Source organism: Artemia sp. Qi Xiang Cuo, chromosome 6 (genome assembly GCF_049724085.1).
Source record: "Artemia sp. Qi Xiang Cuo chromosome 6, ASM4972408v1, whole genome shotgun sequence".
In the NCBI taxonomy this organism is placed as follows: domain Eukaryota; kingdom Metazoa; phylum Arthropoda; class Branchiopoda; order Anostraca; family Artemiidae; genus Artemia; species Artemia sp. Qi Xiang Cuo.
Window position 1 is genome coordinate 53,844,616 of NC_142799.1, and position 16,412 is coordinate 53,861,027.

A 16,412-nucleotide genomic window follows, 5' to 3' on the forward strand; every position below is an offset into this window, starting at 1 on the left:
CACACCAACGTATTTTATAGAAAAGGCTGCTCTTTGCGTGTGACAAATATCCGAGATAAGAGAAAAATGTGTCGATGACGAGGTTGGATAAGCATGACAATATGATGATAAATGAAAAAAGAAAAGTTGTGTTAGTTCTGGGGGTGCTAGACCATTCAAATATTTATGCATGAAACACAAAAGTTTGGAGCTGGCAAATGTGTCTTACTGCTAGTAACTGAAATTTAAGAAAAACTTCTTTAGTGTTAAGTTTATTAAAGTAAATTGACGTTACAGTTCTATTTTGTAAGATTTGAATTGTCTTTAAATTATAACAGAAAGAGTTAGCCCAAACGTAACAACTATACTGAATATAAGGATAAACAAGAGTAAAATAAAGGGTTCGCGAAACTTTTTGCGGAAGGAAATTTTTGAGTCAATGCAAAATCTCAGCTCCTCTTGCATTTTTTAAAGATAATGAATTTACATGTTCTTTTCAGGGCAATGATTACGCCTAAAAATATAAATTTTGAAACCCTATCTATCAAATATCTATCAGCTGGTAAACATAGTTCAGTGTTTATCTTTTTAATAGTAGAAAAAATCATGTAGTTTGTTTTTTTTATATTAATCAATAAGGACAAACTCGGCTTTTTACAAACTCGTATATAAATTTTTCTATATTGGAATAATAACGACGTTTTGGAAAAAAAGGCTATATAAATTGGAAGTATGGCATCCTACGCATAAAGATTTAGAAATAATCAAAGGAACGTCTTAGAAAAGGCAAAAAAATTACGATATTTCAAGTCGAAAATAAATATTTAACATTGCGTTGCTGTGTAGGCTACTGCAAAGTGATTTAGCATCACCAAATAAAGGAGTAACCTAATTAATTAATTAATTAATGTTGAATTAATTTTTTCTGACCTTGTGTTGTTTTGTTTTTTGAATATAATCTTTTATTTATCTTGCATGACAAAAATAAGATAGTTTTGTAGCACAGTTGATTCATCCTCCGTTTAGCAATACGGGGCCCGAGGTTCGATCCCCGTTGCAGAAAGGTTGGGTGACAAGCTTGCTATTTGTCTTTGTAAAATAGATCCCGGAACTGAAACGTCTATTCAACGCGCTATGCGCCAGCAACCTGCCAGGAGGATCTTTATCCTTTTTTTCAAAAATAAAGTAGTATAAAAAAGATTGCATGAATAGTGGAACTTGATGGCCTAGTTTCTAGCACGCATCGGCTCTTGAAGATGACGATAATAACCGAAAAAGGAGGTCCCGCATTCCTTTAAATCACAAAATACAAGAGCTTAATTCGACACATTAAACAGGGCAGGTCATTGGATGTTAGAAGCCATTGTAATGATAACGGTGAAGCATTCCCGTGAAACGTGGGGGCTTCGATGAAGAGGAAGAGGTTGAGGAAGATATACTAGATGTTTTCCATAGGAGTTGGCTGAGGACAGCTGTAGGTACTTGTTTGCATGACCGTATAGCAATAAGCAGCACAGGAACTGTTCTTTGATCCCACTTTCTAGGGCTATAATGAAAGGAAGATTAGGATGACTAGCTCAACTTTTACAGATGAAGAATGATAAGCCGCCAAAAATTGATCTTTTTGACAGCCCGACTAGGGCAAAACTAAAGGTAATATGTCATTGAACAAAATGGAAAGAGTTCACAAGAAAAGTTTCGTGGGAAGAAGGGATAAATGGAGCCCTAAACATAGTGAGATGAAGGAAGAACGTTTGCATCTGTGTTGGCCACATATTCTTTTGATTTCTTCAATAATTTTTGTGTTTTTCCCTACGGTACCCCGCTGTATTACAATGATCAAATTCTTTGTCCCAGAGGATATTAGAATTTCGGTTTCGGATGAGTTGGTTCTCAAATTTCTATAAGTTCATGTTCTGTTTTTCCCATGTGGAAAAAAGAAAGATTTAGTGGTGACATTCAGGTGCTACCTCTGGAAAAAATATTTTGTCGAAAAACATTTTTTCACTTATTAAGATTAGAATTTACAAAAAAATTCCGCTTATAAAGATTAGAAAATGTGGAATATTCAGTAGAAAACTTCATATTCAAATCCGACCCTTCTTAGGGAGTTTTTGCCTCTTCTCAGAATTACGCAGATCGTGTTTCTTGCCATCAAAATCTAAGTATTCAGTTCATTTCAGTAATTTTTACTTTTCTTAATCTGAATTATATTTTTAATTATTCTTTCTATGCAACCTCCCCTAAACCAGAATTTTTAAGTTCATTTCTCCATGGGTTGCATTCCCTCTTTACTGTTTGTGGGTATTGCTACAGATATGATTGCGGCTACCGCTGAAAACCACTTATAGCGGACAAAATTCTGTTAAACTTATTCAGGCCATTCCTCATTTGTCTTCCAGAAAGGACAGATGATTTGACTTCATAGTATGACCCGAAAGCCTCACTACACCACTTACAGAAAAAATCTTGTTAGGGAAACAGGCTGGAAATAGCCTTAATAAGTCTTTATAGCGGCAGCCTACACTGTCTTCTAAAATCTTCGAATTGTCTTTTTATAGAAATCAGAAGAAATGGAGATTAATAGAGCTTCCTGGTGCTATAGGATTCGTAATACTGGACAAGAAGAGGTTAGAGTCCATGCTCAAGCACGCCATCTAAGAAACGAAGATCCCCCAGGCTTAGGAGGTCCTACAAAGTCAGGTGCCATTCATGAGTGTGAGCTGTGGACTTCTGGTAATTGAATTTTGTTTTTTCACTTTATAGCTTAAGCTGAAACAGTATTTTATTCATTAGTAGTAATGACAGAATGTCCTATTGCTGTAAGATCGTTTGCGGACTCTTTTAAGTTTGTTTTGTTATCTGCTTCTTTTCTTTTAAGCTGATTTTGCTTAAAATCTTTTCTAACCAATTTTGCTGGTTTTTTAATTGATTTATTTTTATTAAGGGCTAGTCGTAGGAATATTTCTGAGGTTTTTTCAGTTTTCTGCTTAAGAAACAAATGTTGGATTGCAATTTCAATTTTTGGCAAAGCTTGAATATTCTGTCACGATGTTCCATCAGCTGCAGTTTCGAACCCTAAGGTTCGAAAAAGTTTTTAATAATATTTTCACTCTAGGGTTCGGGGTGGATGGGGGTCTGTAGACAACCTTGAATAGAGACGTATATTTAATATACCATTTAGTTAGATGGATCTTTTTATATTCTTTTTTGTTGTGACAAGTTGTGTGCTTAAATAATTATATGTCTAGGTTGTTTATAAAAAAGAGTTTAATAAATAATAAAATTTGTGCCCCCTAAGTTTCAGTTCGATCAGAGCTTAAAACAAATTATAGGCCTTTTTTGGGCATCGAAAATCCACACAGCTAAAATCAATTCTTTTTTTTTTTTTTTTCTGCATTGGAATCCACTTTGCCCAGTGATTTACAGATGCAATTTTCAGGCCGAAAGGAAACTTAAAATATCTGTCAACGTTCCCATGTGGCATGAATATTTCAGTCTTTTGATCTTAGATGATCAAAAACTTTCTAAAGCCTGTAACTCTTTTGGTCTGGTTTGATTGAGTCTCAGTGTGGGCTGGTTGAGAAAACCAAAATTTGGACGATTTTTGGGCGAACCAAATTAGTTTCCATTTTTGTTTTTATATATTAAGAGTCTCCTTGGCCGGACATAAGCTTCAAGTTCTGGAGAAACATAAACTTTTGACCTATTTTTAGGGGACCAACACTTCCAACCTTTTTTTGCATTAGGGTCTTCTTGATCTAGGAACCTACGGATGTAAGTTTCAAGTCGCTCGGAAAAAAGTAGTTGGTCCTTTTTCGGCCGTATTGCTAGGCACTCCTTTTTTATTCTTTTTTTTTGCACTGGGGTACCACTGGACCAAGAACTCATAAATTTGAATTTCGGATTAACCGAAATAAAGTTTTAGCCCATTTTAGCTTCCCAAAAAAATTGCAAAACATGTAAAAAGTAGACTTGCTTGATTTTGTTCTGATTACCCTAATTTCTATATCTGCTAATCAGTTTCACTTGCCTTTTACAGATGTAAATAACGTAGCTGCAGTCAGTACAACACCGTATCGACCTTTCGGTATTTTTGCCTATTTTTTCAACGGATTGAATGTGGTAAGAGGACTAGAGGTGTATGCGACTATCACACAACCGAACGGAGCCCAAACACGTATTAAGTTATATGATGAGCGTCCATCTGGTCCTTTGACTTACTATGGTAATATTTTTTGTTGACCTGCAGTCATTTTAATACGTTTAATTAGTAAGAACATAACCTTATATAATTGCTAAGTATCCATAACACCTAGAAAATCGCTAATCTGAAAACAGTCATGTGATACTATAGAACGGGTAACGGTTTCTCCGTACACTTTTGTAATCAAAGTCAGTGGGCTACCTGATGCTCACAAGAGAGTATCTTTTTTGAATTTGGTATTTAAGGGACACTTTTCCTATTTTAGGGGAGCGCAGCAAGACAATTATCCTTCTAAAAAAAGTATATACGAAACGGGTTTTCTTTTTTAGTTCTGTCTGTTCATCTGCTTGTCTAATAACTACAAAATCTGATATTAGCTAGTAATAAATAATCATGCATAATGGATGTTATAATATCATTAGCAGTATATAATTAATGTCATACAACATTATAATATTAAATAATAGCAATAAATATTAATAAAAGGTAATAAATTTCTTATTTCGTATGACCAAGTAATAATACCTTCCATTCCTGGGTACGGTAATTTGTAACGGAAATATATCTTTTGTCTTCTATACTCCTATAAGAATGCCTTAATTTGGTATCCAAGGTGCCTTTTTTCTCTCAATTTATTGCTAGACCTACTACTAACAGTTCACTGCAGCACACAGGCGTCTGTGGCCGTCTGAGGTCGAAACTTCACTTTTTTTTCCTCTCAAGAAGTTCAAATTTCCTTTAAACACTTTCTTATAACCTCTTTCCACCCCATTTGGGGTGACCCGCTTTTCATTTGGACCCAGATAGATTTTCAAAAGTACAATTTTTGGCAATTTGTCACCCGTTAAATTTAACCTAGCCCTCCAAACCTTTGTTTTACAGTACCCCTGGAAATTGGAATAGAATCGCATGTTTCGTACAGCTTGTTGTTAGACATAAGGTCAGTCCGAATGGGAACATGTATCTATCCGTAGTCAATTCCTCTGGAAAACATTTAATAAATCTTCCTTGGCCCCAGAGGTCCCAACATCATCTCTTCACCTTCATTTATTGCATATGTAAGTGACTTAGTCTTCTTAACATTACTTTTCAAACCTATATTTCTCTAAACACACCCTAAACTCTCGAAACTTCTAAAAATTCATTCATCCTGCTAACAATTTTTATCTATGACAGCTAAATCATTTTTAAAATCTAACTCTAGCAGAGTTTTACCTTCCAATTTAACCTCGTGCTCTCCATAGCCCTTCCCGTTGCTCTTTAGGACAAAGTTCATTAACATAACCCATATGCATGGGCAGGGCCGTATCCAGGATTTTTGGATATGGCCCCTACAGCTGTATACGATTGGATACGGTTTGGGGGAGGGGGTAAAAGAAAAAACCTAAAAAGACGAACAAATAAAATTTCAAATCATTAAAAAGACGAACTTTTTAAACTTTAAAAAGACGAATCAAAAATTTGTTTATACACATTTTTGTTGCGTTTATATGGGTCGGACCAATATTTGGGGGGGGGGGGTAGGTTCACACCCCGTAACCCCCCTCCCTGGATATGGCCTTTAGATGGGGATACGACACAGACATGTTTAACACCTGATGACGAACAAAACCAGCCACTAACCTCACTTCATACCTTGACCGCAGCAATATTGTTCTCGTACGCAGCTCTAATCACGTTAATGTAGATATCTGGCATACTGTGTAAGGATGAGACATACACTTAAACTTTTCTATCAGCTTAATCGAATGTCTGTTCAGAATATAAAAAATAAGAACTAAAACAGTCTGATGATACAGACACTTCTCAATTAATAATTTAAGAGTAGACGTTTGGTCACATCCTCTCCACTTCCTGAAACCGCACTGTTCTTCTCTCGAAACTTTATCTACCGCATCTTTTAGTTTAATAAGTATCATCTTGCTAAGTAATATGCTCCTTACAAAACCAAGCTGATGCCTTTATAATTACGACATTCACTCAGAATTTTTCACGCTATGGGCAAGGGTTCTGAAAGTTATTTTCCATCGGAATGAGACAAAGCAAAGGAACTAGGAAGCTGAAGAGAATTAGATGTTTGAAAAATCTCAGAATAATATAGAGAGGAAATAACGCTTTTCACTCGATCTCTAAGCGTCTTCATTTCATGAATAGAATACCTAAGTAGTGAAAGATGCCACATTCTGGTGCTGTGCTACAGGAAAGCATCCTGGGTTTACAACGTTATTCTACCAAAGTGCTTGGCCGCCAATCTTGGAATGTAGTTTAACTCGGCTCTTACAGAATATGTAATTAGTAGCGGTGCAGACAGTGTAGCGGTAAGCAAGGCCGCATCCAGGGGAGGGGACTATAGGGCTTGCAACTTTGAACACCCCCCCCCCCCTCGCTCCCCGAAATTTTCGTTCAATTCGTAAAAACGTAACAAAAATGCACATAAACAACTGTTTGAAGTCTTTTTTAAATTTCTTTTTGTACCCCCTCCCTCAACTGAACACAAATCCTGGATAAGCCCTTGGCCATAGGTACCAAGGACATTGTGTTCGTAATATTTTCATTGTGGTTTAGAAAAAACAAAGTTATTACTATTGAAATTACGGTCCTGAAAAAAATTATGTTTCCATTATCATATTTTAAATTGTTGGACTGACTTTTTTTTTATAACAATTCCTACCAATTGTAAGCGAATAGTTGTCAAATTTTGGCGTTATATCGGTGTAAAAATTAATCAATTAATTTCTGAAGTGCCATTCAATATTGTTATTTTCGTTCAGTTTTTTTGTTTCCTTTTAGTTTTCTTTTAGATTTTTTTCATAATTTTATGTTTTATTTTTAAGTAATACCTAATCTTAATTCATAGTTTCATATTTTTTTTATTTTTTATTTTTTTATTCCGATATTCACGGCGCCAGGTACTTCAAAGTATCTGATATGCCGCTATTCATTTACCTCTTTCAATGGCCTCGAGGTTTTAAATGTCTATTGAACCTTCTTTTGAAGGTGTCAACAGAGGGATTTGCAGGGATAATATCCCCAGGAAGATCGTTCCAGATAGAAGTGCAACGCCGGATGAAGCTGTTTCTCAAGTACTCGGTTTTCGGCGTATTTTCCTTTAGATAATTGGACAGAGCTGTGTGCCTTCGTGTCTGCCTTGTCGGCTGGACAAAGGGGGGCACAATTCGAGAGAGCTCGTCTGAGGGAGGCGAATTCATTTACTTGAAGAAAACAGCCATCGACGCTACATCAAACCTTTCATTTAGAGACTGGAGCGATTCTTGTGTTGAAGCGCAGCCTGCCATATATGTCCCATTCTGGATCTTCTGAAACGGTGCCAACAGCGTTTTCGGAGCACCAACATATAGCGGGCATCCATATTCAGCTATGGGTCTGATGCAAGACTTGTAGAGTGGGATGATCGAGTTTGAAGGAAGAAGGTTCTTGCGGCGAAGAGTAACTTCCAGCTTTCTTGCGCAGGAGGTTCTCACCCGATCAATGTGGTTGTTCCAAGAGAGATCGGTGGAGAAATGAATCCCCAGTAGACGAAGCTCGTCGACTCTCTTTATAGCTTCATTTTTGAAGATGACACTGGGGTGTTCACGTGGCACCTTTGATCGGGTGCATCAGACCACTTTTCAATTTTCAAAATTTCCATCTGTAGGGAAAGGGAGGCTTGTGTTGGGTCTTCGTGTTTAGGGACGGCTGAGTGTGTCGTGGTATCGTCGGCAAAGTGATACAGAGGTTTGCGAGGTTGTCTCCCATGTCGTTTATGTAGATAAGGAAGAGCGTAGGTCCCAATACACTGCCCTGGGGTACCCCTGCTTTCACTGGATATTCGCGGGAAATAAACCCATCAAGAACAACCCGCAGTGAACGATCGGAAAGAAAGGTATCAATCACTTTTAACAGACATCCACGAACACCATACACATAGAGTTTCTTTAGCAGGTCACGGTGCCATACTCTGTCAAAAGCTTTCGCAATGTCGAAGGATAGTAGCCTGATGTCGTATCCCATTGCCAGTAGTTCTATCCACTCCTGATACTGGGCCACTAGGCAGTCTAATGTTTAGAGTTTCGGGCGGAATCCATATTGGCGATTGCCTAGAAGGTCATTTGATTCCAGGTACTGAAGAAGCGTTTTATTGGAGACGCTCTCGTAGACTTTGCCAAGACAGGAGAGAAGGCTAATAGGCCTGTAGGAGCCCACGCTCATTGGATCGCCTTCTGGCTTTAGAGTAGGTACAACATGGGCGGACTTCCATGTTCGTGGGAAGGTTCCGGAGCAAAAGCACAGCCGGAAAAGCAATGACAAGGCTCCAGCTAGTTCGGCACTGCAGGATTTGAGGAAAACATTTGGTATGTTGTCAGGACCAGTGGGTTTGGTCACATCCAGATGCTGCAGAATGCGAAGGATCCTGGGAGCAGAAAAACTTACGCGTTCCAGGACAGTGTCGGTTCGGTCAGAGAAATTTGGCACTTTTCTATCGTCATCGTCTAGATTCGAAAATTTAGCAAAGCCTTAGTACGAGCTTTAAGCTCTGCCTGTGGATCTTGTACCACTGTCTCGTTAATCTAGAGAGAAGGAATTGCGGTCGCCTTGGACGACGGTAAAGCCTCCTTGACAATTTTCCACCAACTCTTTGCCGATGCAAGTTGAAGTTTGGTGGTGAATTTCTCCTTATACTGAACCCGGGACTGCCGAATCGCTCGAACTGCATCTTTGCGCACATTTATGAATGCAATTCTCTCCTCTTCGCTCAACGAAAGTAGCCATCGCTTGTGTGCCTTTTGCCTTGCTCGGATTGTCTTCTTACGCTGGGCGTTGAACCAAGGTTTGTCCTTACTATACACCCGGATCTGATCCGAAGGGATATAATTGTTGACAGAGTCAGTTAGCACGTGCTTATTACTTTCTGCAATTATTTTGATGACTATTGGGAAAAAGGGTCTTTATTTATAATGTAAGAGAGCGTATCTCAATCAGTCCCACCCACCACTTGTGCGTAGCCAGATTATTTGCTCATGTTTTGCTGGAGGCGGAATACGTAGGTTTCCAGGTGCAACGACGGCAACGTGGTCACTGGTGAAAGCATGAGCGTCTACTTTAAAGGAGTCAGGGTGATCTGTAAGGAATAGGTCAAGTCGAGATGATCCGTTTGGGCTGTGATACGTGTCGAAATCGACAAGTTGTTCCAGCCCGTAAGAGAGAGATAGATCATACAAGTCCGACCCTTCCCTCTCAGTATTTTTGCTGCAAAGCCACACGCTATGATGGACGTTGAAGTCTCCATGAAGGATAATGGCAGACTTAGCATACTTACCCCGAGCATATTCAAGGGAGGTTTCAAGGTAGCTGGTAATCTGGTAAGTTGGAGGGTTATACACGGTACCAACAATCAAGGATTTATTTGGGAGGGTCACCTTGACCCACAGAGCTTCCTCGCCTGCTGAATCTGGTATGTTCAGGCATGAATAAGGTATATGGCTCTGTATATAAACAGCGACACCTCCTCCTCCGTATTTAGTGCCGTCAGTACGCTCTCGATCCCGCCTGAGGAGCGTGTATCCCTGTACTGCAACCTCACTGCTCTGAATTTGTTGGTTTAGATTGGTTTCAGTGATGCGCATGATAGATGGCTTGACCGAGTTCACTAAATGTAGGAACTGGTCAAACTTAGATCTTAGACCCCGTACATTGCAGTGGGCTACCGTAAACAGGTCCGTTTGGATGGTCGGTGGACGTGCTACATGTCGTCGTCGAAATGGCTGTTTGGTCCGAGGCTTTTTGTTGTTAATCATAACCAGGTAAAAGAAGCTTTGCCGGGTGGTTAGCCCAACAAAGCCCATAAATCCATTGCCATGCATCATTAGACTGGGAACGGTGCCACCTGCCCGCACCTCATTACCGCATCTTCAACATGGAGGTGGTACCCCATAATGGGTTAGGATTCGGCACAAGTGCCTCCCACCCAGACATAAAACATGCGTTACATAAAGCAGCGCAATGATGCTTTTTAAGGAAAAAAGCCACCCGCTCTTACTGTTTATGGAAATTCTGAATATAACATTCCGTTGTCTTTTAGCTACCAGATTCATTCTTTTTATGCATACGACATCGCACGCTTTTTACTGATAAGATAGATAGCATGCTAGTACATGAAATTGAGCTTCTAATTAATATTTTCTAGGATTTTGCTTTACATTACCTCGCTTTAAGAAAACAAGGTATAGCATTATGATTTGTTGAATTGATATTGGTGGCCATTTCAGATGGGAAAATAAATAAAGGCCTAGAAGACCTTGACTAGTCAGACCCCTGAAATATCTGACGTAAAAAATAAAAGGGCATTGAAATTAGTAAATCAGGACAAGCTAAGTCCAGTTTGCTTCTCATTAAGATCTCTAACTATTATTCTCAATACTTTAAAACAGAAGGTGATAAGATGCCAAAATAGCAAACCTAACACAGTGGCGTCAATTCACGAAATTTTCAGTATGGACAAAATCTATTTTTCAAAACCTGGAGGGTGCAATTTTTTTTCATTTTTTTTCCATGAAATTTTCCAAAGGAGGGTATTTTCAATGAAAATATAAAAAGTCAGGAAGGAATAGATAGTTTATAGATAGGTGACACCGGTCTGGTTTTTGTTCTTACTCTGATGCCGCTACTCTCAAAGATTTGTATTCTCTGTGGGCTGAATTGCAAGAACTATATTTATTTAAAGTCTAAAGTCGGGGCTTTGAGTGAACCTCATTAAGAGCGCTTGCATTATCATATGAACGTCCAGGAAACTATTGTTGTTCATATTACCGTGAACTTGCACTAGACTAATCCAATTTAAAAAATCGATGTTTGAAAAAAAAATTCTGTTAAGCTGAAACAGGTGGGAATTTGTTCTTTTTAAATTTAACTCTACTTTCCTCACTTGCTCTCTCTCTATCTGCTCCTACTTTATTTATCATTGATTTAGATACTTTTGTTTGTTATTTCACTTAATACTTTAGTTACTTTCTTTTTTTACAGTTCTCCTGTTCTTTTAGATAAAACATGCACATACTTCACTTTTATTCGTCTTTCCTCTTTAGATATTGATATTGAAGACAACGATGGCGTATATTCTAATATATTCAGTCCCACTGAGAGGGGAATGCATCATATCTCCATTGAAGCATTATCTCCAAAACCCCCTGAGTGTTCGTTTACAAACACACCTTTTGCTGCGTCTCTTGAAGTTCAGTTCGTTCAGCAAGTTCAGGGAAAAGCTATACTTCCTAATCAAGGTAGATTTTTTTCTTTGAAATATAAAAAACTATTGTAAAGAAAAGTGCCTTGTTTTATAGTAATATTTAACGATGCCCTATCTAGAAATACTTCTGCCAGTTCAGTCTGAATGTAAGAGAAACTTGTTTTCTCTCGTGATAAATGAGTCTTTTGAAAATTAATGGTGGGGACAGCAAATTGCTCATATCTTTTATATTTTCCAACAAACTTCATTTTTATCCCCATTCCCGTAACTTATTCTGCAGCCCCCCCCCCCCAAAGAAAACAGGACTGGCCTAAAATACACTAATAGTGTTAGTGTTTCGATTAGAAGTGGAAGCATTGATGGTTGTTGTATCATGTTGTTTTTGTAAGCAGAATATGCGGAATAAAAAAATATGATATAACATTATTATGATTAGAAACATTATATGATAAAAGTTATTTCCATTCAAATCATGTAGGACTGCATACAATGGTATGCAGTCCAATGGATACAAAATGGATACAATGGTATGCAGTCATGTAGGACTGCATACAAAAGGACTGCAATACAATGGTCTGCATAGAATGGTATCATTCTTTTCTCCATCTGTATTCAATAAGAAATTAAAAAAAAAATCATAAAAAAAAAAGAAAAAAGATGCTGTAAAAATAAAACAATCTTTTCTTTTTTCAAAAAGAAAATGATACTGCATGTTTAACCGGGCAATACTTTAACAAAGAACGCATCAAAATTACTGTCAGGTTAACCTATTAAGTAGAAAATAAATGAGTTCAAATCGTTTGATGAAAAGGAGTAAATGTCTAGCGAAATATACAGACAAATTCAAGCAGATCTTTCAGTCCATACATATCTTTTAAAGATTTAGTACAAGCATTTAGTGGGCATCCTGGTATCAATCTGGTATTTAAAATATGTAACTTCGTACTAATCTTACTCTTAATAGCCACTAAAACAGCCAGAAAGGGCTTCAGGTATGGCCACTCTATATCTCAGGATTTTTATGATTTATCTCAGTAATTTTTCGTAATTTGAAAACATTTTTACTTTTGCTCTTTTGAAAGATTTACTCCCCCTTTTCCAGTTATGATTAACAGCCTCGCTAACGAATTTAATGAGAGATGGAAAATTGTCGATGACCTAATGGTTGTTGAAACCTGCTATAAGAATTTAATAATCCACCCTATGAGCATCCTCAATGACACTGCACGTGAAGCCTCGGACTTAAATATGAGAGTAAACCCTTATAAATCCACAACAATGCCAATATGTTTCCTTGGTCCCCTTGGTCCTTTTTCTTAATCCTCTTCCTCCTGAAAATTGTGTGTTCTTAAAAATATTAGGCCCGTTTTTTCACTCGTCAATGTGCTAAGAACTTACATCTTTTGTCAGAAAACGCTTAACAGTAAAATCTTTTAACAAAGATCTAAAATCTTTGGTCGTTTTTGTGCTAGCGTGTTTCATCATTCTGCTCTGATCACTTGGTCGGTGGTCTGAGAACAATGATGAGTAGATCATCAAAGTTCTCTCATCATTGTTCTATGTGACAAAACAGTGGCGGTCTTCACACTTTTTGCTAACATCAGTGAGCTGTAAGATCTTAGAACAAAGATGAGTTAAAAGAACGGAAATCTTTGCAGAAAGATGTAAGATCTTAGTGCTAAAAAACGGGCCTATTATCCATAGAGCTAATGCGTCTATCTCCCTTTTTAAGCTCCTAAATAAATTTGGCGCCCCCTTCCCATTTTTTAAGGATTCATATTTCCTTTATCCGCGCTCAAATTGAATATACTTCTTTAGTTTGGCACCCTCGCATCCATCCAAAAAGAAGCCTTGTGAATAATCTTCAAAGAAGACAAGGCTCTATACTCTCTGCTTGTAAAAAAAAAGCTAGGTTGACAATGCATAAGTGCAGGAAAGTTACGTTGTGCCTCTGTTTTATAAAAAATGCAATAACAAACCCTCGCACGTAAAAAAAAATTCCCAAACGACAATACCCGCCCAGATCCACCACCCTCGGCTTATTGTTGAGCAACATTAACAAAACTAACAAAACATCTCGATCGTTTTTCTTTTTTTATTACTTGTGCAGGTGTTGCCTATGTTTTGTATACATTCACTCCTTTTCGTTGTTTTGTTTTTCCAATGACCCATTTAAATTTAAATATTTTGTTTTTATACATTTAAATTAGTTTTACCATTATTTTAATCTTTTAACCTGTTTTGTTTGATATTTTTTCCTGTTTGTTGTCTTTTGACCCCGAAATTGGAATTCGTCCCTTGGGGGCTTGTGATAGAAATTTTATAGGGATAAACATCTTATGTAACTTGTACCGGATTTGTTCTTTATTGTGCACATAGTTGATTGAAGAATGTACAGAAGATTTGTTCCTTCGCTAATATTTTTTTTTCCTAGGTATTCAGAGATAATAAATCCATATCACCATTTTCCCCCGATTAATTTAACGGGTTGTTTTATTTTTTAGATGTGCCTTATCCACCGTTTGGCTCGACTGGAGCTCGAAGTGCCTTTTTTCAAAGATACTATCCCTACTACAGATCAATTGACGTTCAATTTTCTTCATTCCGAGTAAGTTCTTCTACTTATTTTCAGTTGTGTCGTGCAATAAGCCTAGCAGGTAATTTTCTAGTACCATAAACTTGCTTTTGTCGACTATTGATTGCCGAAATTTAACGTCGGGATTTATTGATTGATCGACAGTATTGCCACCATCAGTACCCTATCATCGAATACGCTGATTTTTGCACCCTGTTTTTTTTTGTATTTGGAAATGGGAACATTTTTTGTATTTCTTTGGAACTGGTGCTACTTAATTATTTTGAAAACAAATTTGCTTTTGAAACTTCTTTATTTGCCAGAAGCTACAATTCTTCAACATATATAGAAACTCACATTACGTTAAGTACCAAAAGAGCGAGCTTTGCCCGGTCTGTGGTACTCGGCACACGGTAGGCTTGAATATATGTGATTCTTACTGATGCTTTTCTTCTCGCTGATGCTTTTCTGCTTCAGATAAAAGCCGGAAAGAAGTGAACTTCTTTTCCAGCTTTTACCTCAGTAATTATTTTTGCTTTAATTACGGTGCTACTCAATTCAATAACGACGAGACGTGTTCCACTGATATATTTTCCGAATTATCTAAATTATGCACTAGCATAATTATCGAGTTATTCTTTAATTTAAGTCATGGGGTGGCAAATCAGTAACTTCAATTAAATTTTATTCAATTAAATTTAAATATATGTTTTAGTTATGGCTAGAAATAAACTTTTTATGCGTTTTAAAATTCTTAGAAAAATGATGTGACCCCGGCCCTTCCGGATGGTATTTCAGTAATGCTATTTAGCAGTTGTTAAACTTTGTGAAAATTTCAAGGTTTAACCAAAACTTCATCAAAACCAGTGTTTCGTTGTTGACTAGTCTTACAGGAAAGGAAAACTAATAATTTAAAGCAAGACGCTTATAGTAATCAATTTAAAAAAATTTTGCGCAAAACAAGTTTTTCAAGAAAAAGTAAAGAGCTCCATTAAGCCGAAAATGAGCAGGAATAAAGTCTTTCCTGGGAAAAAAATACGTTTTAAATGTTTTCCCTTTTTTTACTTTTATAAATTAAAAAAATTCAAAATTTTAAGAAAGAAAAATAAGTATATGTCAATTAAACTGACAATCCACGTTCATTTCTTTTTGTTTTGTTTTTTGTTTTTTTCAGTAAAACGCAAATAATGTTCTGGTCTTGAGTAGGTATGGGGGTTATTACTTCTGCTCTATAGTAATAATAATTTTGGCTCGTTTTGTATTTAACTCGGTTGTTTATTGTAATTTCTGTTCGTTTTGAGTTTCATTTATTTATTGATAGCGATTTGTGATATTTTTACGCTTGGAAGATTACTTGACTTTTATTTCTCCTCAGTTTTGGCTTAATGGAGCTATTTACTTTTCTTTGAAAAACTTGTTTTGTATAAAAAGTCTTTAAATTAATTTATGTTCGTTTTTTATTGACATAGTCTTTTTCATGGAAAAAAATTTCGTATATCTTTTCTTTTTTTTTGTGTCAGAATCCATTGTTTGGGTTGCTATTTGTATGTTGGAGAAACTTTTTCAATAATTTTTAATCCTGATACAAATAGTATTGTATAATTTAAGTTTGTATCTCAAGTTTACCTGAAAAAAAAATACCTAATACATTCCCGAAAAAGCCTATTATAAAAAAGTCTATTAATTTTATACCTCCTGAAAACGACCTGAAAAATAAAACTCAACATCATTCCCAAAAGATTCTATCTTTTGCTTTTCGAAAGTCCGCATACTCATAGTTTGTTTTGATTTAGTTCAACATCTGCCTAAATATTCCTTAAAAACTTTACCTTAATACCCTTAGCTTACAAAGTAGCAACAATTGTAGCAGCATTAATAGCTGTATGCGCATATCACATTCGCTTTCTTCAACATCTCCTTCAATACACGCTGGAAGTTTCAGCTTAATACCATCAACAGTTTCTGAAGTATTTCTGATGAGTCCGCTTGACAACCTGTAAAGGCATAGTGTGTTTCGACTTTGTTCCATACGGTTTCTGTGTATCCCACATTTAACATTTAACCTTAAACAGGGCACTAGAACTTCTGATTGTCAATCCAATGAACCGCCTCCGAAGGTTATACGACCACCCCTTTTGTAAAAAAAAAACTTATATGCCCCCAGGGAATAACTTACAACCATTGCCCTTAGGGCTGTGGGGGGGGGGCTGCCACCCTCAATAACATACTTTTCGGATCTTTTAACTACGCTGAATGATATGGCTATCTCAAAATTTTGATTGGATGTGTTTAAGGAAATGGTGGGTGGGGTAGGGCTCTTTGCCCTCCAATCACTTTCGACTATTAAAAGGGGCACTAGTTCTTTCAAATTCCAATCGAATAAGACCTTTCCGAAGTTTCTACGACAA

At 36.9% G+C, this 16,412-nt stretch overlaps 1 protein-coding gene across 1 annotated transcript in view; it reads left to right on the forward strand.

Annotated features, from left to right (window-relative positions):
* LOC148951380 (calcium-activated chloride channel regulator 4-like) overlaps nt 1-16,412 on the forward strand; it is an 87,094-nt gene that overhangs the window by 63,226 nt on the left and 7,456 nt on the right. The window contains exons 11-14 of the mRNA XM_089090828.1: nt 2,541-2,715; nt 4,022-4,207; nt 11,269-11,463; nt 13,934-14,037. Coding sequence (XP_088946954.1) covers nt 2,541-2,715; nt 4,022-4,207; nt 11,269-11,463; nt 13,934-14,037 — 660 coding nt within the window. The remainder of the gene's footprint in view (nt 1-2,540; nt 2,716-4,021; nt 4,208-11,268; nt 11,464-13,933; nt 14,038-16,412) is intronic.